Raw genomic sequence first — 26559 nt, 5'->3', positions numbered from 1 at the left:
GAGATGAGGTGGGGATCTTATTCCTAACCCATTAGTCACTCCCAAAATAAAGTGTCCTATCAGGGGCCCAGGCTACCTGGCAGATGGAGGTTTCAGCTCTTCGGGAAGGCCTGGAGTATGGGGGCCACCCAGAGGTGGGTTCCTACCAGTTCGCACCTATTCGGTAGAACCAGTTTGTCAAATCTACCGAACCGATTAGAAGAGGTTCCACTAGTGGACCCGGAAAGCAGGCCACACCTACAGAAGAGGTTCCGAAAATTTTTGAAACCCACCACTGGTCCTTGGATATGATTATTCTACACTATCATGCTCATATTTATAAAACTCAGTGCCTCTGTGAAAGGTAAGGATGACTACTGTGTTTGTGGTGCAATCAGAACATTGCGTGTGTTGAAGTTGTTTTAACGCAAGCCAAAGATGCCTTTTAAAAAACAAGTTTACATCATATTCTTATGCATGCCAGTGCTGTGTGTGAAGTAATTTAAGGTGGTTCTGACAAGTGTCGTCGGCATCTTCATATCTGGTCACATGGGCGGCAAGCCACTCCCACAAAGGAGACCACACCCACAGAGTAGGTTCGAACAAGTTTTGAAACCCACCACTGGGGCCACCCTCACCTCTGGCAGGAGAATATTACAAAGGGCTGAGGCCATCACAGAAAAGTCTCCTCTCCTGAATTCTGCCAGCCAAAACTCTTTAGCACAAGAGATTCACAGTCGGCCTTTTTGACTGGAGCAATTCTTATTCCTTTCTTTCTGCTGATATTAGACCTTGGTTCTGAGCATTTACTGGTGACAGTTTCTCCTATAGATTTGTCTTCATTTTTTGAGCAACCTCTATGTCCGTGATGGCGAACCTATGGCACGCGTGCCACAGGTGGCACACAGAGCTCTCTGTACGGGCAGAGAGCTGTTGCCCCAGCTCAGTTCCGCCGCATATGCTTGTGTGCCTACCACCAGCCAGCTTGGGGGGGCATGGGGGAGTGCATGTGCCGGGATGCAGGGTGCACATGAGGGGTGTGTGCATGCATGGGGAGTGGGGTGCATGCGGGGGGTTACACCCACATGCATAGGGGCAGGACACATGGGGAGTCACACACACATTGCATTATGGGTGCGCACACATGCGCTTTCGGCACTTGATACCAAAAAGTTTAGCAATCACTGCTCTAAGTTGTGATACAAGGAGCTGAACTTTATTTTTTGACACTTAAGTCTTGCAATGGGCAGGGCAATAATATAATTAAGTCACTAGTGGAGCTGCAAATCAGTGAAAATGTTATCATTGCTATTTGTTGTTGCTGCTGCTGTTAAGAATTTGTGGGGTCCTAAAATCCACAAAAAAGCCACAGGCTACAAATGACCATTCTATTGTATCAAGAGACGGATTGATAAACCTGATCATACTCTGAAGCAAACCTTTAATGGTTGTACTCCCTTCCACATTGCACCTGAAAAATGTCTATTAGCTTCAGAAACATATTCCAGAAGTATTGCGGATATTGTGGAGGTGTGATGACTCTATAGCAAGCGTGATTGATTTCAGTTGGCGTTTGCTCCTTTGCAGCCTTCCTAAAATTGATCTCTGCAGTTGAAACCCCAAGCCTGCTAAATGTTCAAAGCTTTAGCATTTAGTTCGCTTGGTGCTCCTCAATCTGTCAAGATATTCTTCGTGGAGCAAGATGTTTGTTCAAGGAAAGCACACTAATGGCTTGAGATATTAGAATTAGACTGCTGCATCACTACAAAGCAAAGAGCCATCTTATCAAGGGGGGCCAGGTGATAGATGAGATGACAGAAGAAGTCTTTTCATCGGCAGCATTTATGATGCCTTATCCATCTTGCAAGCGTGGGCTCACAGTGTTAACAAATTTTCACCTAGGAAGTCTCAGATGAAGACAAAAGACAAAATTGATATTCCCTTAACAAAGATAGAATGTGAGTTCCGGGATTTTTTTCTTTTAAAGGTTCTGGTATTTGATCAACCCACTCAAGCGGGGGGAAAACAACTACACTTATTTGATATAAGTATTTTACCATATCTCACTCTGAGAATGACCAGCTGTAGGATGGCTCATCTATGTTATTTATAAATATATAAATCCGCAAGCTAGCCAAATGCAGCATTACAACTGGAAGAACCAGTTTTCAGTTTTAGCTGCATTTAATTGTAAGCTGTCAGATACAGAAGAATAATAGAATTCACTATCTGGCTCTTCATCTACCAAGTTATTTGATATACTTTCATACCCAGATTCCTTTCCTTTCACACAAAAGTTCATATCATCCTACCCTCTTTTTCTCTCTTTTGTTGCTCTCCAGAACAGGGGCTTTAAGAAGATCAGGAAGGATACACTAAGGATGAAGTCAGGTTGTGTACAGAAAAAAAGGCATGGAATTGAACCAAAAGAGAAATACTGTTTGAGGCAAACTCTAGCACAGAATCACTATGGGTGGCCCCTGCTCTGTTTTAGTTCTGGGAAAATATTTTCTCCCTTAGGGATAGTATTTGGGTTACCTTGAGATGGAGAACAAAATGGAGAAGGCATCTAAAATGACTTTAACTTCATAGCTAGAGTAGAACACTGAAAAGATTGACGACAAGAAGAGTTTATTTCAATAAAAGATTAAAAAGGAGGTCACATCTCTCCAGAAAACTTATAAGTCAGGGTATCTTCCTCATATCAAGAATTGCAATGGCAAAATAAAGAGGATTTGACAAGGTTTTGTTCCGATCCAGGTGTGCTTTTCTGTTTCTCACATAAACTGTTTTTAAAGAATGTGAGCGTAACTGTTCTGTTCCCTGCAGTTCCTTTCCATTCTGAGAAATTACCGTGACCTACAAGGCCCATGCAATCATATAGGGACCTTGATGGGTAATTTTCATTTCTCAGGGTGGAGAATTTAGGAAGATAACAAACTTTCCAGGGATTCTGATGCTGCAACGTCTGGCAAATAATGAGAAATTGTCCAGGCTGTAGTTCCAAACTGATGCCTGCTCTGTCTCCTTGCGGCATCATTAAGATAGTAAAGTTGCAACAGTTTGTAAAGGTCCAGTCCATTCTTAAACCCTATCTTTTTGGCCTTCATTTTTGTTCTCAGATTGGAACAACCTATCTGGGCTTCCTGGAAAGTAAAACAGATGCCAGATGTCAGTGACATGGTTGCCAAGAATAGGATGCTTCAGTAGCATCAGGCTCTGTTTGTGCATAATTTAGCATAGGCAGCAAATTTTTAAAGCACTAGTTTTGTTCACAGCACGGATGCTTCATCCTCAGATAAATGGCCTGTCAATCACTGAAGACCTTTGGAGATTTATTGAAAGAGCATCATTGATTTCATATGGCAACATATCCTCCATTAAAGGAATCTTTGGCAAGTTCCCAAAAATCAGGGCGTACTGCTTATCACCGTGAATTTATTTTGGCAGAAATTTGCACAATGCTTGGCTGCATCTTTTTTTCCTTTTGCTATAAATCTCACACATGCTTGAGCATTAAAATCCAACTAACAGTTGTTTTGACTATTCTGCCAGCTTCGGTGTTTAAGATGAAGCCCAGATAAGTTCATCCAGATGCTATGCCTTAAGAATGCATCAGCAGCGTTGCCTGAATCTTAAAACAGTGTTTTGCCATAAGCATTAGATAATAATTTCTTATATTTTCTTTGCAAGTCAAGTCAGAATAAAATTGTGAAAGAAATACAGCAATGGGGTAAAATGATTTCATTAAGCATAAATACTTGACATGGAACACTGAGAGGGACCTGACTTTCATTTCTAAGCTCCCTTTAAAATCTGCAAGAATACTCTTCCTATCCTATGATTTGAGTCATCAGGAGCCTTCTACCAATAGGCAACAGAAATATGTGTAAAGCATTGTAACCAAGTTAAGCCATGTATAATTATTACTTCTCTTCCAAAGCCGCCTGTCAGGACAGGAAGGTGGAGGTACGAGAGTATATCTCAGACACTTTCCCTGACTCTTGTTAAAGCCTGAACAAACTCATCAATGTAAAAAAATAGTGCTCCATAAAAACATTTTTTTACATTAAATCTGTTTTATAAAGCTGAGCTCCTAAATGCACCCTGTAGGAAGCACTATGTTAATTGAGGTTTGATTCTCTCCACAGCAGTGCTTCAGTAGCTTACAGCTGCGTCTGGGTTTTCCTGTCCTTATTTTATTCTGCAGACATGCTTGTGATTCTCAAGTTGCAATCTTTACTTTAGTCTTCATTTTTTTTTTTGTCTTTACTTTTAGGAGAGCAGCTCCCTCTGCTGAATTTTCTGTGGACAGAACACGCCACCTTATGTCTTTCCTTACCATGCTAGGCCCCAGCCCTGACTGGAATGTAGGGCTTTCAGCTGAAGATCTATGCACTAAGGATTGCGGATGGGTCCAGAAGGTGATTCAGGACATGATCCCATGGGATGCTGGCACTGACAGTGGAGTCACCTATGAGGTATTGGGAATGCTTAACCTCTTCCTAAACTTCCCGTGCTGCTTTTATGACTGAATCATAGAAAAACTCATGGAAGATGAGTTATGTAGGAAACAGAACAGGGGTGAATCATACATCCCTAAGGTAAAAGTAAAGGTTCCCCTTGCACATATGTGCTAAGCCGAAGAGCCAGCGCTGTCTGAAGTTGTCTCTGTGGTCATGTGGCCGGCATGACTAAATGCCAAAGGCACATGGAATGCTGTTACCTTCCCACCAAAGTGGTCCTTATTTTTCTACTTGCATTTTTACATGCTTTCAAACTGCTAGTTTAGCAGAAGCTGGGCCAAGTAATGGGAGATCAATCTGTTATGCAGCACTAGGGATTTGAACTGCTGACCTTTCTGATCGACAACTTCAGAGTCTTAGCAATTGAGCCACTGGATCCCTCTATCCCTAATAAATCCCCAATAAACAGCTAAAATGTCATGTCTTCTGGTCCTAAGCATTTAGTCAGAAGGGAAGGGAATCAAAATATTTTGAGAGCTGATACACTGAATGTTGCAGATTGAGTTTTATTGATTGATCCTATACTACTTATTCCTTGTTGATTTCATTGATGAGATCAAAAAATGTATTTTTATCTGCAGCCCTGATGCATAAAATTAGAAGAAGGTGATAGTTTTTGCATGCAGTTATGCCCATGGTTTGCCTAGAACAGTGATGGTGAATCTTTTTTGGCTCCCATGCCAAAAGCGGGGGGAGGACAGGGGGGGTCGTGCATAGGCGTGCCACACCCATAATGCTATGTGTGCAACAACACCACCCCACGCACAAATGTGCACGTGACCAGCGACACACACACACACACGCTTTTGGCACCGGTTTTTGCTCTCCCCAGGCGCTGGAGACTTTCTAGGAGAGAGGGCAAAAACAGCCTCCCCTGACGACGATGCCCCGATGCCAGAGACGTGCAGTCACTAGAGGCAAGGGTGGCAGAGCCTCACCAGTCTCCTCAGGAAAAAGAAAGAAATTTAAATATATTTTTTAAAATAATTAAAGCCAAGATAGTTGCTACCAGATTCCAGGTCACAGTGGCTTGGTGTCTGCTTAGTGTTAACCAAAGCAGGAGGCGAGAGAACTCGGGGCCTCCTTTCCATAAGAAATTTTTCGCCTTCTAAAAGTTAAGAAAGAGTTAAAAGGCAAAAAAGTTCAGATGCAAAAGAGGCACTAATTCTCTCGCCTCCTGATCTGGAAGCAGCGAATCATGTCTTCTTGAGCACGCTTACGTTGGGCGGGTTATTTCGGAGGGCGTGCTTCAGAGGAGAGAGGAGTGGGAAAGAAGGAGGAGGCTCGCTCTTTGCTGCAGACCTGGGCGCTTGGCGGCTCCCGCGATGCAAAGTGCGCCACCGCCCCCGATGCCGCCCGCCCGCTGCCCCGGCCTGCGGCCGCTGCTTCTCCAGGCTCCGCCGCTGGAAGTCCAGGATCGCCTCTGGGGGAAGGCTGGGTGAGAAGTGGAGCAAAGCTTCTCCGCGGCCTCCCGGCACTGCACAGAGGCTCTTGCAGGAGTGCGTGCCAGCGGCTGGCAGCCCGGAGCGGCCCCGGCTGCAAGACAAGGCAGCGCTTAAAGCAGCCGCTGCGGGTGGTGGCATCGGGGGCGGTGGGGCACTTTGCATCGCGGGAGCCGCCAAGCGCCTTTGCTGCAGACCTGGGCGCTTGGCTGTTCCCGCGATGCAAATCCCCCCCCTGCCGAGGCCGACCGCTGCCCTGCTGAGCTGCTTCGCAAAATGATGCCCAGCTGAGCCTCACCAGGTATAAACCTCACCCACGTCACTGCCCGATGCCCTCTGGAGACCTCAGGAGCTTCCCTGAAGGCTCCGGAGGGTGAAAAATGGAACTGCAGACAAACCAGAAGTTTGCTCGTAGGGCCGGGTTTTGCCCTCTTGAGCCTTCAGAGAAGCCTCATGAAGGCTCTGGAGGGCAAAAAACGCCGTACCACCAAACTGGAAGTCCTCAAAAGAAGGCTGAAGTCAGCTGGCGAGCACACGCATGTGCACTGGCCAGCTGACAGGGCAACGCCTCATGTGCCTTGACAAATGGCTCTGCATGCCACCTGTGGTACGTGTGCCATAGGTTCGCCATCATGGGCCTAGAAGAATCTGTGAAGCAAATTGGCAGGATTTTTCTGAAGTAAATCATGAGCAGTTTTACGGATACTACACCAAACAATCAAATAGTGGGATGATTCTTCAAGATAGGCAGCCTAGGCCCTAGATTTTTAAAAAAATGGCATAAATTGTAGGTCAAGACCCATTCAACTTCTTGCTGGCATTGGATAACATCATGGGGAGTTAATTATATTATAGTTACAAGCTTTTGCAATGATATTAGCTGAAAATTGTTATTCAACATGCCTTGAAGGGAGGGAAGCATATCCAGACTTGCAAGATTTGATTGATATAATGTTATAATTAAAGTAGCATTAACATTATTCACTTTGGTTTTCTAAACTGGTCTACCTTGGAGAGGCTGACATCAATATCGCAAGTGCCTTCCTTCCTTTATTTTCATAAAAATTGGGAAGGTCAAGGCTAAGACACATTTTCAAATTACATTTCTGCCTTGGACTCAATTTTTGTTTTTGTCTGACTGTTGTCTTGGCTGCAACTCTTCTTTCTGTTCCCCAAGATCGCCATTATAACCCATTACAGAATTTGTGATAGGAAAGAAAATGCAACCCCTTAATAAAAGCAGTATCTTAATATTACGCAGCCAAAGTAATATCTCCTGAGCAGCTCATTTTTGTGAATGCAAAAAAAATCAATAAATTGCAGGTAAACTTTGGGCTGATCTTGTGTGGAAAAGGAAAAAACTGGATCTCAATTCTGAACTGATTTCTTCTCACGGTGTTCTTTTAATTGAGAATATTCTCCCATTTTTTAAAATCTTTAGAGAACAAAAAGCTTCATTTGCTCCCATAGAATCAATAACTTTTTACAAATAAATAGGCACAATCAGGAGGACAACACGTTTGTGGTTATTTATTTTAGAAATAAGGTGATCATTGGCCCAACTTCACACTGCAGTGAATTCTGGAAAATCAGAAAATCTGCTGCCTCCAGACCAATAGGCAATAATTTTCTAACATCTAAAATACCATGATGTCACTTGTGTATATTTCTAGGAATAGAAATATAAAATGTATATAGAAAATACGTAAAAAAGCAGAAATGCTTGGAGAATTGAATGTGTATTTCAGATATAAATCTATTTGTTGAACTATAAAAGGACTTGAATTTATTTATAAAATCATGACATATACAGTATAGAGTGATTTGTTTATAAAGGTATGTTTGGCGAATGAGATTGAAAATTCAAGCAATTCAGTGTGTTTATTGACCAAATTTATTTGAAAGTGTTGCAAATAGAGTTATGCTTTGCTGAACTGAACTCTCAAAACCGTATCTTCTCCTTTGGGCTTGTTTGGGAGAATTTCTGAAAACAAAAAGTTATCTGTATTGTAGCAAAACAAATCAAGCTAGGATATCTGGAGTTTGTCCTCTATTGTATTGTCCAGACAGAGGAAGCAGTGGTTTTTTTTTGGGGGGGGACACAAAAGGAGGGAAGAAGATTGCTGACATAATGTCATGCTATGATTCTAGGCAGCTCATAACAATCGATATAAAAAAACATTGTTAAAAACAAAAATATTCTTCACCATGGACACGAGATATTTCAGATATGAATGGGAAATTTTATATATATATAAAATTTTATATATATTTATATATATAAAGCATTTGTAGTGTCCCACTTACAATAAAATAATTATTTTCCCCTTTATCTTTTTTAACTAGCCAAATGAGAAACTTTTTTCAGCTGTTAGAGCATAGGAGAAGATGTTCAAACAAATATGATTGTAATGTTCAGTTGGCAAAAGACAGCCATTCTGAAGGCCATCTGATGAGCATAGGCTGAAAATAATTTCTTCCAATTTATGAACATTCATGCTGAGATAACCAGTGCCATATGCCATTTTCTACTCCAAGTTTCTTTGGAACAATGCAGAGATTTCTGTGGTTCACAACAGGAAGGTTGATATCTTACTGTTTTCATTGTATTGCTCTGTGTGACCTTATCAAACTTCCTGACTACCATCATTTTCTGCTATTTAGCAAAATTATTGTTCTCAAGTGTGTTATTGCCTTTCTCCTGGATGTTATTTGAGGGATTTTTCCCATTCTCGCTGCTTCATTTTTTTTAAATCTCAGAGTTTACTATGTAGTATCAAGTCACGTCTTACTTTAAATAACAGTTCTCAATTTAAGGTCCTATAATATATTATTTACTTCCTCTCTCAGTCGGTATTAAGTGTCAGTGGAAACTGAGATTACGATTGCTTGTTAACTATAATAACATTTGTTGTTAAGCTTTGAAAACGGTGTCTTGGTCAAAAATAATGAGGATGAATAAATTCAGAAACTCAATTAAAAATGAATAAACAAAAGCTTTTTCTTGCCTTTCCTTCCCATACCATGCCATACACTATACAAGTGTATTGGCTTCTGAAACTTTTTGAGCAGAAGAAAAGGATTTTCTTGTAGTGACAACTTCAAGCAAAAGAAAGATATTATGACTGAATTTCCTGACGTGATCCTCTGGGATACGTTTCTTTGCAGCAGGGCATCCATAGAACTAAAAGTATACTAATTATATTTCCTAGTTTCTCTTAATTTATGATTGATTAGCATTTAATAGTCCCCTGTGAATTTACAGAATTGGTCTATGTTAAAGAGGCTTATAAATTAAATAAGCACTTGCAATAACACACTTTTTAAATAATTGAAGAAATAGATAAAAATGCTACCAATCACTGAAGAACATTAAACATTCAGCTGTGTCAGGCCCAAAACCAAGAATAATACATGATAATTATTCTGAGTTCTTTATTGTTTCATACCTATAGACAAAGACTTGCCAGGCTGAAGACCCTACTTTCTTCATCTACATTACAATATACTCTGTCAACTATTGAGGAGGGGCTGTCTTCACTCTCTGTCTCTCACACAGTCATATTTGGGCTGAATTGCCTTTTACTCCTCTGGAATGCAACCCCTTCCTCATAGGAATCCACCTCCTCACTACATCACAGATATGCAGCTGAAATTAAATTCTGACAGGACAGAATCCACTAGCAGTCAACTGCTCCAAAGCCAAATGACCTGGACTTGAAAGTGAAGTTCCTACTCTTTAACAAACCAATACACTAGTCATTCATTTAGCCATAGGGACAAATTGCAGGTGATACCTCCACAGCATCTGTTTCAGTGGTGGGTTGCAGGTGGTACGCCCCGGTATGGGCGTACCGGAGCCTGCCCAGAGCACAGGGTACTGTTCCAGTACAGTGCTCTGGAGGGCCCACCCACCTGCCCACACTCCTTACCTGTCTTTAAAGTCTTCGGCGCTTCCGCGCACACACCTATAGCACCTGCACGATGCTTTGCCGAGCAGCTGGAGCGTTGTGGAGGCTCACGGAGGCGTTGTTGGATGGTAAGATGCATGTGCGCACGCTGCACGCATCCATGTAGACAACACCGGGCCCATTCCAACCATACCAGTTGGAACGGGATCCGGAACCCACCGCTGATCTGTCTGCTGCCTTAATAGCATTAGTGAGGGGAGGGAGAATTGATGTAAGATACACTGAAGAAACATTTTTTTATAAGACCGCTTGACAGATGAAAAATGAAACATAATGGGCAAGGAGTAAGGTACAGTAGATAATGTATGTACATACCTGGAATTCCTGAACGAAGATGAAACATATAGTAAGTACTTGTGCAGGTTTCCGTGCGATACAAGGGTAGTAGCACATTGAAAATGTGCATCATTCATAACAAGCCTTCTTGTTCCTCCTATCTATGAAGGGAAACAAAATCCTGAGAGAAGAAGCTGAAGTTGGCTTGACAAATGAAAGCCCCTTGTCATTCCATTTGAACTTTATTTTCAAACTGAAAGCTAGAACAAGCAAAATGGTAATAAATACAAGCACAGCATGAGAAGGGGTTTTTTTTGGTCTTTCAATCATTCAACTTACAATCATTGACTAAGTTGGAAATTGCTTATGAATACAAAAATCAGAGGTAGAAGCTGCGATTTCAGTACAAAGACTTTTGTGATATTCAGTTTTGTATAAATGTTTATTTTCCTGTATAAGTATGAAAGCAATTAATGAGAAATCAATACATTAAGTGAATATTTGAATACACTTGTGTATTTTTCTCTGTGCTATATAGGTAGGGACTTTTTTTAATTCCTTAGGATGTATTCATATTCAGAGCTTAGGTATGCAGGGTTTTTTCACAATTGACGAAAAAGATGCAACGGCTTTAGAGAATTTGGTTGTTTTATCTTCATTTGTTGTGATTCTAAAGTAAGACTTTAGACCTTGATCACAAGGTGATTCCAATAGCTTCTGTTATAGTCTTTTTTCTTGTTGATCAGACATAAGTGCTACTGAATTATTTTCATTGGGTCTTTTGTTTGCTGGTTGGTTGGTTTTCTGTAATATGATGTATTTGCATTTTATTGCCTCCTGGATAGGGCTAGTAGAGTTGAAAATAAAATTAATATATTTCATTTATTCACAGGCTAATTATATCTTTTCATCATATGTAAGTAATTGATATCTGGAGAAGAATATTCATCTAATGACTGTGTCAGCCTCTAAAATGGGAACTAGACCTGAACACATTTCTTTTTTATTTATATTATTTTATTATAAGTGACACATTTAAATATAGATGTTTTGTTTTAGCTTATTAGATAGTATAATGGCATAGGAATGTTGCCTGAATTTTTATTTACCTTTAAGTTAAAAGTAAAGTCTCCCATGAGTTTGGTTTATCTTTCAGTGACTTCATAGACACATCCATAGAATTTTAGAAGTAATAGTACAGAAGTTTGCCACTACCTTTTCCTGGGATATCTTGGAATTTCTCAGGAATTTCTCATCCAAGCTTAACAAAATTAGTCATGCACTTTTACTTTCCCCTAGATAAAAAAAAAAATCCCCTCAAAAAAAAAAACCTCTTCAATTTTGAAGAATATTTCTTTTTTTAGCTTGGATATCTACTGAAGCAGGAATAAAGCTGTGATGGGATATGTGCTTGGTTCAGGAGATCCAATTTTAAAGGCAGGGACATACTATAGAGCTGGTTTTTTTTAAATTCTTTTATTCACTTAAAAAAAAACATGAAGCAATTTCAGCCAAGCTTTATCAGAAAGGTCAAGCAGTTTTACTTCTCTGGCTTTGTGCCTCTCTAAATTAGTCACCCATCAAAATTGGTAAATCCACACTAGTACCATCGCCACCTCCTTACCTCTTCAAGTAGGGTTTCAAAAAAACAAAAATGTTTCTTTTTCTCCAAAGGCCAGTCGCTTTCTCTCAGCCCTAGGAAGGAGGCAATAGCTAATGACTTCTTAAAAATCTTGCCAAGCAAATAACAGGAACTTGTCCAAGCAATTTCTGAGAATCAGACACAACTGGCTTCTTGGCAATATTCTACTTGTCACAAACCAATCCAATCCAAATCAAGTTTACCAATCCATATTGGGTTTTACTGGAATCAGGTTCAAAGCCAGTTGCTGTGTATTTCAGCCATCTTAGCTGCCAGTCATTACCTTTCTTCCCAGAGTTCTTCTCTGATGATATTTAACTTCATTGCTAATGCCACCTGAGTTCCTTGCAGAATTTTGCTATGAGATTCTAAGCTCTGTTAATTGGCAGTGACTACAAACTGTCTTATCTGGATGTTTGCATGGATACATTGATATAGCAGTGCCAGTGAGATGCAGTGGTTGAGAGAGACTCATTACAGAAACCATTCTTCTGAGCTGAAAAAATTCTCACAAACTCTGACTACAGAAATTAAACCATAGGATTGACTCATCAAAAATAAGAGAGAATAGAAATATAACTTCTCTTTTTTTTGGGGGGGGGGAGGGCTTTCTCTTTATAGCAAGTTAATACCAATGTATTAATCAATGTAATTCCATTAATTATAACAGCATAATATACATTAGATTACATCTAAGCCCCTTGAAATCTTTGAGCATTACATTAGCCATGCATATTTAAGTTATTCCATTTTTTCTATTTGCCAACTCCTCCCTCTCTTCCTTCCCCCTCCTCCCCCCCTCTCTCTGCTTGGGGGGCGGTGTTTAAACTCTGGGTCCAAATGATGTTCATGAAAGTTTACCTGCACACTTTTGGTGTACCATGTTTTTCATTGTTGTGTTTCTTCTATGTCTGCCTATGCTTCTTTTTTGACTGCAGTCATCCAACAAGCCAACATTACCTCAGGAGAAGATAAGACCGCTCACAAGTCTAGACCATCCCCAAAGTCCTTTTTATGACCCTGAAGGAGGTTCCATTAAATCAGTAGCCAGAGTTGTCATTGAGAGGATTGCGCGAAAGGTATTAGTATGAAAGTTCACTTAGTAACTGATATGGAATATTTGAGCATGGAATGAGATTAAATAACAAGAAAACTGAAATCTGGTAATAAAATGACAAATGTAGTTCAACAGGGTTTCATAAAGGGAGTGGGGTCAACTGGCTGTGCATGTTGGGTCAGTGGAGATGTGAGGGACCTCATTCCTTAGAGCAGGGGTGTCCAACCTTGGCAACTTTACGACTGGTGGACTTCAACTCCCAGAATTCCTCAGTGCTGGCTGAGGAATTCTGGAAGTTGAAGTCCACAAGTCATGAAGTTGTCAAGGTTGAAAATCCCTGCCTTAGAACGAATTCCTCTCTTTTCCACTTGAACTGCAAGGAAAGCAAAGAAGCACCGTCAAAGGTTTAAGGCCCTCAGAAGCACAAGAGAGGAGTTCCACCGAGCTGCAGAAGTTGTTACCAAATTGGAATTCGCCAAGATAGCAAAGGTGAACTTCTGAAAAGCAAGACCAATCAAATTAATTTTATTTCATTTGAATTACATTTAAGGATAGGTGAAATTAAATTAAATTTAGTTCCTGTACTGGTTGTACTTCATCAAATGCTCTGAGCCTGAAAAAGATTCTGCAGCAAAGCATTAAAAAAAAGCCATGTAAAGCAAGATCAAGCTCATTACTTAGTAAGAACATTTTCTAGCGAGTTAATAATATAATGATGCTATGTGTCACAGACAGATCTTTTCTGCGACAGAAATCTGGAGCATATTCCTTCATTAGGTATATGGAGAGTTTTAGGGCTCCCTGGGCATTATAGATAATAAATGGGGGCCCCAGGATCACTTAACAATGCTTTCTAGCAACATCCAGCTTTTTAGATGGGACATTATCTCCTCCTCATCTCCCCAGTACTCCCATCACTTTTTTCCCCCCAGCAAAATGATGTTTGCTTTTTAGCTTGTTTTGCAAGGGAACACAGCTTCCCCTGGCAATCAGAAGCACAATATCTTCATGGGACTTCCTTTAGGATCTGTGTTTTCCATGGGCCTGATGACTACTGCGATCTTTATAAACGTGAACGCTTGTAGATGCTGTTTGAATAACTTCTGGCAATTGATTTTCCAGCCCAGTGCTCAGCATCGTATTATTTCCTCCGCCAATTCAATCCAATTCGCAAATGTTTCTTTGCAGGGAGAACAGTGCAATATTCTTCCTGATAGCATTGATGACATTGTTGCAGATCTTGCTGCAGAAGCTCCAGAAGATGAAGGTACTTATTTAATGATGACCTCCTACCTTTATGAATTTGTTATTCCCTTCCCTTTTGGGTGCTGCTCCTCTGTATTTCATGCTGTTTGACGTATTATTAGGACGGTATTAAAAACAGGAGGGGGAAAAAACAATTTGCTTAGCCATTTGTGGTTGGAGTCTGCATCATTACTTAATAAACACCCACAGTGATAGTGTCAGCAGGCAGAAATTTTGGAATTTCCTAATTTAGCAGAAGACTAATCTCATGTACTTTATTATCTTGTACTGGATTGATCTTCATCAGGCTAAACTATTTTCCTTTTCTAACTGCTCCTCTTTCTTACTTATTATTCGGCTTAGCTCAAGAATGACATTGAACAGTCCAACCAAAGTTCAGTTCTTTATATGCTTGCACACAATAGACAGAATGCAACGGTGGTGAATATCCTGTAACTCAGGTATAGGATTAGCGTGGAGGTTCATTCTCTGAGCTTTCCAAACATTTTGTTACAGGCTAGGTAATGTCTTCAGCGGAATTTAGGGGATGTCAGTATCAGTGTTCTTCATCAGTATCGGTGTTCTTCTGGTTATAAGGGCTTTGCAGGGTCAGAAGGTCTTATGATGGAGAGGTCACTTCAGGTGATGGTCACCCCCTCTCCAATGTCAGGTGAGGCAATCCCCCACAACTAGCACTTCATCTCCCAATGACCCTCACCTGACATGAAGACCCAACACAAGACCCTTACCTAATGTGACCCAGACTTGACCCATTTTAAGATTCATCACAAGACCCTCACCTGATGTGACCCTCCCGTCACAAGACCTACTAACCCCCACAAGTTCAGAACATGAATCTCCACCCTCAATAGATAGAATCTTGACAAATTGAACCCTCATTGCTTTCAACCCAACGCATGTTCTGACCTAGGCTTCACAAAATCACGTAGCAGACTCCTTTTCCCTACAAAACCCATTTTTATTAAGCTAATGTGAATTCCTCATTCCCATCCAGCAAAGTCCCAGTAAAAAAGTCTTTCAGGGGTGAATTTGCAACCACAGACCTTATCAGGCTTGGAGAGCTGCCAGACTGATAGCTTCCAAACACAATGCTGTACAAGAAAATACTTGGCAAGTCTCTGAGAGTCACAAACAAATCTTAACACTAATTAAGCAAACTATTTGTCTCCTGTAAACTCCACTACCCTTTCGCTCCTCTTTATTCCCTATGGGAGGGGCCATTCACCATCCACCTTTGCCCTTACTCCTGAGTTGGCCTTGTTTCTTAACTGTTCCCTTCTCCTGGCAGCTCTGCACATGTGCACGTCAAGAATATGCTCCAGCTGTTCTTCTGCCCCACTGATCTCTGATTCCGAAGACAGCTGATAACTGTCAGACAGCCCTGGCCCCATCTCTGCCTCCAATGCAGAGCACTTATCAGAGCCTTCCCCAGACTCCAGGACTGACCCATGTTCCTCCCCAAACTCCTCACTGTCTAAGTCTACCACCAGCTCCATTGGCCACTGGCAGGCCACAACAATTTTAGAGAGTGGCTATCCTAACTCTCTTCTTCTATCTCCTACCCAGCTCTGGGCATGTGCTCCTTTCTTTCTGGAAACTGCTGCTTCACTTTAATCCCATCTCCCCCTCTGTAAGCACCATCCCTCACAACTTTTTAGTTTTCCATTGCAATCTTTCTTTCAAACTTAGTTGGTTAAGAAGTATATTTATATATCTAGCAGTCAACCAGAGAGCATAAAAAGGGAACTTGTTCTAGGCAAGGGCAAAGATAGAAACAGGTAATTGGGCTTTTAGGTAGAATACCTCTTCTGTAGGCAAAAAGTCTCTGGTACAGTACCAAGTGTGTCCGATAAATTATACTGAGTAGATAAGTAATCTTTAAAAAAACTATGTTTAATTGTTTGGGAGGATTATCCTAATTGGGTTAAAGCAGAGTCAATAAATTTGAACTGAAAATGTTCATATGCATTCCAAGAGTGTAAGTAAAGATTTTAGGTAAGCAACACAGCATCATTAAGAAAAGAGTTGTGAGAAACAAAATAAACACAAGGTGTTCAAAGACAACAGTAGGTTAAAACCTAATTTGTGGTCCAGCCTATTATATGTGGACAGTATATCTTTGCATAATATATGCAGATATATGTATAACTCTACTGTGTGGTGCTCTTTACACCATACATACATACATACATACATACATACATACATACATACTACATACATACACATACACATACACATACACATACACATACACATACACATACACATACACATACACATACACATACACATACACATACACATACACATACACATACACATACACATACACATACACATACACATACACATATACATATATATGCATTCCCACATACATACTGACGCGTATGTTTGTCATTGTTTCCAGATGATACTCCTGAAACCTGCATCTATTCGAACTGGTCTCCCTGGTCAGCCTGTAGCTCTTCCACGTGTGAAAAGGGCAAGCGGATGAGGCAGAGAATGCTCAAAGCCCAGCTTGACCTCAGTGTGCCTTGTCCAGAAACTCAGGACTTCCAGCCTTGTATGGGCCCAGGCTGTAGTGATGAAGGTAGGTGAGAAGACCCTGGAGATGAGAATCAACATGGAGCCATCCTCCAGGAACTGATAATCAACATTTTGTGGATCAAATGTACCGTAAGTGAGGTTTGGGAATAAATGGAAACTATCCATTGTTGCTTTTCTTAGATGGCTCCACATGCATGATGTCTGAGTGGATAACATGGTCCCCTTGTAGTGTATCTTGTGGCATGGGAATACGATCGAGGGAGCGATATGTGAAGCAGTTCCCGGATGATGGCTCCATGTGCAAAGTGCCTACAGAAGAAACCGAGAAATGCATTGTAAATGAAGAATGTTGTAAGTATTTGATGTACCCTGCCACACTTAATCAGCCTAAAAGCAAAATGTAAATCCTCTGTTAAATAAGTGCCACCAGACTGATCCTTGGCTAATATATTATGGACAGCTCCTAGCAGTTGCCTGGTAACCGAATGGGGAGAGTGGGATGAATGCAGTGCCAGCTGTGGGATGGGAATGAAGAAGAGACACAGAATGATCAAGATGACCCCGGCAGATGGATCCATGTGCAAAGCAGAAACCACAGAAGCTGAGAAATGCATGAATCCCGAATGCCGTAAGTAACTCTGGTCAACCGAGCAACTAGCTAAAAAGGGGTTATGTTAACTGCCTTGTGTACACATTGTGTGTTTATGGGGGGAAAAACCAATGCTATGTGCAAAGGACACATGCAACAAGTAACACAGTTCATCATGTGTATACTTTCTAATAGGTTTCTTCATAATGTAGACTTCTAAAACTTTTCTGTGACAAAGTAGCCATTTCAAACCAAAAGTGTATAATTATACTGACCACAAGACATGAGGGAGCAGTCAGTCTAAATATTTGAAGCCAGGACATTCTAGCATATCATAATCCATGCAGTTTTTAAAGGCAAGAAGTGAGAAGTACTCTCCTGGGTCTTTTTTTCAGTTTTATTTAAATATGCTGCTTTTTGTACACATATAAACACTTCTGATCTCTGCACCACACATATATACATTCACATAGACACACTCACAAAATGGTTGCAACCTGATTTGCTTTTTTTAGCAGAGTAAGTCATAACGTAACATCTTTATACATTATTGTTGTAAATATAATTGGATGTTGAGGGGAAAAAACATATAATGTCAGAGGTAAATGCCAGTTCTCTCACCATCATTTTCTCTTCTTAAAAACAAGCGTCAGGGCCATGAACTCCATCAAGATCATCATGCTGAAGGAGGGAGATTAATTTATGTATTCCAAGAAGTCCTTCAGTACAGACCTTTTCTCCAAAACTGTGTATTTAGTCACAGAAAGGAATAAAATGTTACCTGAAGGGAAGATGAGAAAATTTTATCAGCACATTGCCCCCAATCATATGGGTCCTCATTTTACCTACCTCGGAAGGATGGAAAGCTGAGTCAAGCTTGAGCCCTGTCAGGATCAAACGCCAGGATGTGGGCAGAGTTTGCCTGCCATACTGCTTTCTAACTACTGCACCACCAGAGTTACCTACAGGAGTCATTTAAACCAGGGAAAAGGTTTTATTAATGTCAACCCTTTAGCACTGATCCAACCCAGGAGAATACATCAGGAAATTTCATGCCTGCCTCTCACCATACACAATGTATACACTGGAGAGTTTCTTTTATCCATGAATGTTTTCCATATGGGTGAGGTTTCAGGAAAATGAGAGTCTTTGGTGCTAGACAGAACATAGTTCCTACTATAGTCAATTACAATTGAAGGAGGAAAATACTCGTTCATAATCTGCAAGTGGAAGGAGGATTGGGCTGAGCATTCTGATTAAGCTGAATAAGAAAACATACATTCAATACAGTGAGACTTTCTAGAGAATGAATGTCTGTGTGTTTCCTTAGGTTTTCAGCCCAGCACAAAGGCTTCCATTCACCATTTCCTTATTGAAAACTAAAAGAAAACTCAATCCTTCAAGGATCTGTTTCCTACCTTCCATCATCATTTACAAGGAATAACCAGGACCGAAAAGATCTGTGCTCAGTTTATTGGTAGTGTTCACATTTAACGGGAAAGAAGAGCCATTGAATTCAATAGGATTTATTACAGAAGAAGCATAGATTTACACTTATTATGCTCAGTTTTCTGCAGTTTTCTTTCTCTGGTTGGATTGATATTATGAGCAGGAAAGTAATTTGCAAGAGACAGAATGGTCTCTGCGTATATCCTAGTAGGACATCAATTAATTTTAGAAAGAGAGTCTTATTCTACAGGCAATTAATTTTGATCAATAGACATTAATTCCACACTCAGACACCCCCGGGCGTATGCCTTTTAATATATGTGTATGCTTATTCATATACATTTATAAGTATATATATTTGATGGGGGAGAAAATAATCTCAGGACTGGTTTCAGTGGGAGGTGACATTTCTATTAACAAGATGAGAAAGATTGTTACATGTGTGCAAATATTTTTATGTCTAATCTTTCTTGGATGACAAATATTACTTCCTCACTCTGAACAGCAATTAACAATACCTACAGGAGTCATTTAAACCAGGGAAAAGGCTTTATTAAGTTCAACCCTTTACCACTGATCCAACCCAGGAGATTACATCAGGAAATCTAATCAGAGATATCCAGCATTGTATGAGATGGAGTGATTTTGCAACAAGAATATCTTAGATTAGTCTCTTTTAGGAATAAATTATGAATACTGGAAGTGAAGGATAGTAGCCTCAGATTGAAGTAGTTCATATATATATGAACTATATATATATTCTCATAACATATAACCACATGTATACTATTACATAGCCAACATCACATTATATTATTAAATGTTTACATCAATTCATCTTACCATCAACTTCCAAAAACAATTAAACAATTATTGGCTTTTCTGCTCTCCATACACCATATTTGTACATTACATCACTTTCTTCTCCCTCTCTCCTCCTCCTCCCTACCTCCTTTCTTCCCTATGTGATCCTTTCTTCTCTACTTCCCCTTCTTCTCTCTTTCTCCTCTCTCCCCTTTCCACTCCTTCTTTCTCCCCTCCTCTTCCCCCCGCCCTTTCTTCTATCCCTCTCTTTTTCCCTTATCTCTCTCCTTTACTTCACACTCTTCATCTCATTTTATTTCAGCTTCTGAGCGAGCTCCATTTTATGTTGACGGTATTTATAATTCCTTTTCAATATATATATTTAATGTTAACATATATCTTCCTCCTTCTTTTTTGAAAAGAGAGGGGAAAAACTTATACATATTTAGTAATTGTGTTTTTAACCACCACCATCACTACCACCACCACCCAGCCTATTTTTGGCCGAGATGTAGACCTGATTACAATTCCCAGCTATTCTCATCATGAAATTTATATAATTATGCATCCTTACATGCCCCAAATTTGTGATTCTGTCTTTAAATCTCAATAATTTCCCATTGTAAGTATATTTCTTGTTCCCTCTCCATTTTTCCATATCTTGGCTTAGGTTACCCTTAATTATCTTTAAATAACAATCCTTATTGTTCAATGTTCATTACAATTCTCTTAATCTACTATATAGAATAACAAGCGGTACACATCTCACTTTGTTCATCATCTTAGAAGTTCTATATATGTCCATATTTTATATATTTTAACCCATGCTTAATTGTCCTTTCTTTATCATATTCAATCTATTAGCAATTCACTTTAATTATCATGTATAAAAGTGAATCACAAACTTCTGATTTACAATCTCCCCATATCAGTTTCATATTTGTCCATATTCCATATATTTTAACCTTTATTTAATTATCTTTCCATTATCATATTCAGTTAGTAACTCAATTTTATTGTCATGTTTAGGAGTAAACTACATATATCAGCTTTATATTTCCCTCTATAACAATTTCTAATTGATTTTTCCCTAGTAAGTCTTTTGTCCCACTTCTCTACTCCTGTCTTCCCCCTCTTTTTTGTTTTGACACGTCTACCCTTTTCAATTTTCCCCAAGCCACACTCAAACCCAAAGAAATATTTCATATTTCCCCTTGTTGGGGCATAACCCCCTTCTTCAGTTTTCCCTATGCCACTGTCAACCTTTGTAAGATTTTTTGTCTGCTTTTTATTTCCTTTTGTTGGGACACATCCCCCATTTTCAATTTTCCCTATACCACTGTCGACCCCAATTAAGTTTTTTGTCTGCTTTTTATTTCACACCATTTCTACCCCTTCATTATCCCTCCTCCTTCTTCCTTCACTTCTTCCTTCAGTTCCTGCTTCTCTTGAGTTCAGAATTCTATTTAGACTTGATTTTAATGATTTATGCATATTTTTTATAATTTCACATAGTTCTTCAAATTCTCACCTTTCCATAATGTCCAGTTCCAAAGTTACACTTAATTATACAGTTCTTATTTCAAGTTCTGGTCCACCTTAAATTTAGCTAATTCAGCTAATGTGAAGCAGAAGAGAAGCAGGAGCCATCTTGATCTTTTGCAAGAAAAAAAATTGTATTTTCCCAGTTCTTGATTTTATTATTTTTTCCCTTATTACCTTCCACCTCTCATTGGTTATAGTTGCTCAAAGTATATTAATTGGAACAAACTTGCATACAGCTGAACTTGGGTATATTTCTCTTCGTCTCCTGCTTTTCCAAATTCTAATTTATGGCAGTTGGTTAATTAAATCGTTCCGCACAGGCAAGATTATCAGTTATCAGTGAGAAAATAGTGGTTTTTTTCTTGATTTTTTTTCCCTTGTTACATTCCACCTCTCATTAATTGGAGTTGCTTAAGTTATATTAGTCAGAAGAAATTTGGATGAAGCAAATCTCCTCTATATCAAATCCAAAACCAAATTTAGAGTATGTATTTGAGTGGGTTTGTCACTTCTCTACTTTTTCCTTTTCTGTCCAAATTGTTTCAAGCAAATGGCTTTTTTGGGGCTAGTGATTCAACCCTCCATTTTTTCCTTTTATTTCTTTCTTTCTTTTTGCCAAAATCTGGATCTGTCCATTAATATTATTTATACTCACAAGATTCTTTACCTTTCCCAAGTTTTGATTTATGACTATGGGTTAATTAGAACTTCTTACCAGTCTTTCATCTCATCCTGCCTGCTCCTGTTCAGTTGCTTTGGCTGGAAGCCAGCTTCTTGTGCATCCATGTTGCCATCCCTACTCTGATTCAGAAAGCAAATCTCTGACCTGCGAGGGACCTGTTGCCTCCCTCTGGGTCTGATGAGATACTGCCCCTTCTTCGTTCCCCCTTTCAGGGGGGTTCTGATCCAAAAAGGATCTCAGAATTGGTTTGTCAGATAGGGTTCATGTGAGGCTCTTCAGAGCTCACCTCCCTGTCTGTTTAGCTAGAGAACTTCCGATCAACCCAGATTGAAGAAGTTCTTAAATCATCTACTTCGTAGATCATTCAGATGCAGCAAAATACAGACTGGAATCATTAGATGCTGGAAGACCAGTACACATTTCAATCCAGTTTCATTTTAGTCATTATCAAATATCTATCCTTTCCCTTGATGCGAAATGGGAGAACTTGCTGCGGCCAATTCACACTGGCCAACTCACTTCTGCCTACTTGTCATGGCCATTTCGCCATGGTCAACTCACCACAGCCAGTTTGCCACAAGATAATTGTGGCAACCACCTCGCCATGGGACAACTCACAGTGGAACAATTCAACAATTCAGTTTAAATATTTAAAATAATTGAAAAATGATTATGATTTTTGTCATTCACATTTCACTTTATCCCTCCTATTCCATCCTTTCTTCAATAATTTTATTCCATCATTTCTTCAGTAGTAGTGTAGCTCTTGTCCCATGGGTGAGTTGCCACAATGAGTTGTCTAGTGGTGAGTTGGCCACAACAAGCGGTGAGTTGTCCATAGCAAGTTGTCCAAGTTCCTCCCCCCGCCCCTCTTGATGACTGGGTAGATGGATCACTTGTTCGCCAGTTTGATCATCACTTGCAGATTTGCTGTTGAAATGGAATGATCTCATCCTCTTTCCCATCCCAACCTGCCCTAGATACCATTCCCTGCCTGCTTTCTCCTTGGTCTGATTGGAGCGACTGCAGTGTCACTTGTGGAAAGGGGATGAGGACCAGGCAACGGATGCTAAAATCTGCTGCAGAGCTTGGAGACTGCAATGAAGAACTAGAACAAGTAGAGAAATGCATGCTGCCAGAGTGTCGTAAGTATAGATATCTGAAGTATGAATATTAATTTTACAGTTGGCTTTATTTATTTCTTCTATTCCACACAACAGACAAGCAGAAATGTGTTACGTACATTACTCTTCCTATACAATAGCTGAGTGTTGACAAGCATGATGCATTGCTTTGCTACTGTAAAGCACCATTTGCGCACCAGAAATAAATTTCTAACGTTTTTTCAAGTACTACATATATAGGGGAAAAAAATGACCTGTATTTTAAGAAAGTGTTCATTGCCATTGCTAAAATGAGCTATGCCATATTAACATAACTTTGTTATAGAGACATTTTTTTCTTACCTCCAATGAAGTTTCTATGGAAAATAGTCAGGAACGTGATAAAAACAAAACATCCATTTTAAAGTAGCAATACAAAATGATTAAATTTATGCCATTCCAGATTGTAAAACCCTGATGAATAATTGAATGCATTTCACACATGTTTTCACAGTATTTTTTATAAAAAGTACCATCCGTCAATCGTTGGAATCGAGGTTTGCCCCTACCCCGTTTCTAATCCTTTTCCTCTCCAATCTTCTGCATTTTTCCATCCACATCCTTCCTATGAATCTGCTCCAGAATTAATTTCTGATGGGTGATAATTTCTAATATGGTATGAATGTACTGCTGTCAGAGCTTAGTGAGAAGGTGGTCTTGCTAATGTAAGCTTATATGAAATTCATTCCGTGTCATCATCAACTTAAATGTTCATTTTTTTTCTCCTAGTGAGAGTAAAAAGAAGTAAATTATTCTTCTGCTAAACCAGATTGTTCCACCTAAGTAAGTTAAGGCTAAGCATCCTATTTTTCATCCTTGCTCCTCTAGCAATTGACTGTGATCTGACAGAATGGTCTCAGTGGTCTGAATGCAATAAGTCTTGTGGGAAAGGCCATATGATCAGGACAAGAATGATCAAAATGGAACCTCAGTTTGGAGGAGCGCCATGCCCAGAAACTGTACAGCGTAAAAAATGCCGAATAAGAAAATGCTTGAGAAACCCCAATATTGAGAAAAGGCGCTGGAAAGAATCTCGGGAGAAAAGGAGGAGTGAACAAGCGAAAGAAGATGTAGATGGTGGACAATTCCCAGGTAAGTGTAGTAAAACTCACAGAGCAATCCTTCCATTAAGAAAGTGAGCTGTGCATCAGAGAATTACTTTACTAATTTATATTCTTGTTAATACATCTTCCTTCAATGATCCCTAACTACTTTCCAGGAATCTGAATATTTTCCATAAATTCTTGGGTTTGGATGATTAAACATTTCATTTCATTTTTCATTTTATTAGCATTTATAGGCCGCCCTTTTCCCTGAGGGGACTCAGGGCGGCTTACAATGATAGGGGAGGGGAGTGCAGGACAAAACACAAAAAGAAAATGTGAAAAGAAAACAACTATAGATAACCTACCTTCCTTCCTTCCTTCCTTCCTAGAAGTCAAGACCTAAGGGAAGGGAAAGGAAAGGAAGAAAAAAAGAGAAAAGGAAAAGAATGGAAAGAAAACCTGCAACATAAAGTTCCAAAATAATCCATTCATATGATCCAGTGTGTGACTATTAGATACTAGAGTCACAAACAGACTTATGAACTGCCACATATGGAAATGTTAGATCATTCAAACCAATTAGAACTTTCAGCAAGTACAAACGTTATCCTGGTATAACTTTGGAGTAACCTGTAAGATCTCGTGGTTTATAGAGCTTATCTTTCCATTTCCAAAACAGGAGTAGCAATAGAACTACCACTTGTGAAGAAAAAGGAAATTTCAAGGGATTCAAGCATTAAAGTGATTCTTATGTTGCTTCTCTGTTATTTTTATTTTAGGTTGTAAAATGAAGCCATGGACTGCTTGGTCAGAATGCACCAAACTGTGTGGGGGTGGAATCCAGGAGAGGTTTATGACCGTCAAGAAGCGTTTCAAAAGCAGTCAGTTCACTAGCTGCAAAGACAAGAAGGAATTAAGAGCCTGCAATGTTCATCCCTGTTAGCAAACCGAAGTCTTTTGAATAATGCACTCCTGAGCTAAATGTAAAAAAAAAAATCAACCTTGGTTTGATTTTTTTAAAAGAAAAGAGAAAATATATAAATTGTGTATATTAGTCTTCATTTTTTGCAGTGTGGTTTGCTTAATTAGTCTTGCTGGTGCAAGAGATCTATTTTATAAATACTTCCTTACAAATATCTGCTGAGAGTAGTTCCTTAATGCTCCAGCTAGCCCTTAACGCATAAAACTAGTGAAGTCATTGTGAAATCTTATAACACTGAAATTATAGACATATCTGTGTGGACAAACCATAATCATAAAAATAGTCCCTGTAAATACTAGGGATGCATGCAAAAATGATACTGCAAACCTAAATATTTGGAAACCATTTTCAAAATATTCAAAGCAGTGCCTCTGTGTTTATACAGCTGTGCCAAGGAATTACTTTAATAATACTACAGGTGCATATTGATCTTCAACCATCAGCAATGTAAAAAAATGGTATTTATAGCAATCCTTTGACAATATCCCTTTTCTCCTTCCTGCAATTGCTTAGACCCCTATTAAATAAATCACCTTATGATTGTTTCCATTAAGAAAGGAAAGCAAATATAAGCTGCCCAGATATTGAAGAGTCATGAGGAACAATTTTCCATCTGTAAGCCAAGTGTTAATTAGCCAGTAAGCTGCATTTAAAAATATCTTCCATACTCTCTCACAGTCGTATGCTAGGTGATAAAGTACAGGAAAATATCCTCCCTTAGTAAGTTCTCTTTGCATGCAACATTGCTAGGCAAATACATTTCAGAAGCTTGAGGGGAAATTGTGGACTTTGACAGAGTTATCCAGTGTAAATAAACAATATAAATACTCACAAAAGATGTGAATCTACCCAGCTCTAAAGTAGCTGATCTTATTCTATCCACCAAGTCCAGGAAGAATTAAAGAACGTTTTATTTTGTTTGGTTCAGAATTTACTTTTGCTTCTTTGTCACACAGCAATTTAATTTGGCTTCTATTCCTCTTACCTAAATGTCACTGCATTCATCATGTTTTTGCTTTATTTTTCTACTCTGCAACTCCATGGTCATAGTGAACAAAGCACATGCAGAAAATAGCTGCTTTGTGGGAACACGGTGTTACTAATTTCCAAGCATGCACACCCCTACTCACAAAGAGCAAAGGAAAAAGCATAGCTATTTGAAAAATGTCATGAAGTTGAAGGATTAAATAAATGCCAGTACCACTGACAGGTTCCTTAGGGACATCTTAGGAATGAAGATGAAAGCTCCTATATTTGTATTATAAAATTTTATTACAGGCTTATAGCTTGAACTTTTAGATTTCAGCCTCCATAATCCCTAGTCAACACAGATGGTTGAAAAGACCGCCATCAAAAAAATCAGATTGTCTGTCTGCAATTTAACACATAATTATGTGACATGTCTTGCAAACGAAAAACAAGATGGCTTAAATTAATGAATGCCAAATGCCAGTATACATTAGATCCCAAAACAGAAAATTATAACTTAAAAGCATGAAGCCAGATCATGTCAAGCAGGAATTGGGTCAATATATTTATAGAATTAACTGGCTTGGCCTTTTTAGATAGCAGAAATTCTTAGCACCT

General features: G+C 39.4%; 1 protein-coding gene across 1 annotated transcript in view; it reads left to right on the top strand.

Annotated features, from left to right (window-relative positions):
- Positions 1-25492, top strand: part of LOC116518963 (spondin-1) — a 340455-nt gene extending 314963 nt beyond the window's left edge. The window contains exons 8-16 of the mRNA XM_032232542.1: positions 4259-4460; positions 12775-12915; positions 14082-14160; positions 16573-16755; positions 16893-17063; positions 17173-17340; positions 22762-22926; positions 23773-24036; positions 24770-25492. Of these exons, the coding sequence (XP_032088433.1) occupies positions 4259-4460; positions 12775-12915; positions 14082-14160; positions 16573-16755; positions 16893-17063; positions 17173-17340; positions 22762-22926; positions 23773-24036; positions 24770-24933 (1537 nt within the window). The 3' untranslated portion in view covers positions 24934-25492. The remainder of the gene's footprint in view (positions 1-4258; positions 4461-12774; positions 12916-14081; positions 14161-16572; positions 16756-16892; positions 17064-17172; positions 17341-22761; positions 22927-23772; positions 24037-24769) is intronic.
- The last annotated feature ends 1067 nt before the right edge of the window (positions 25493-26559 follow it).

The sequence above is a fragment of the Thamnophis elegans genome, chromosome 1 (genome assembly GCF_009769535.1).
Source record: "Thamnophis elegans isolate rThaEle1 chromosome 1, rThaEle1.pri, whole genome shotgun sequence".
NCBI classification, from domain to species: domain Eukaryota; kingdom Metazoa; phylum Chordata; class Lepidosauria; order Squamata; family Colubridae; genus Thamnophis; species Thamnophis elegans.
The sequence above is the reverse complement of the archived record's forward strand: the minus strand, read 5'-3'. Positions and strand labels throughout refer to the sequence as shown.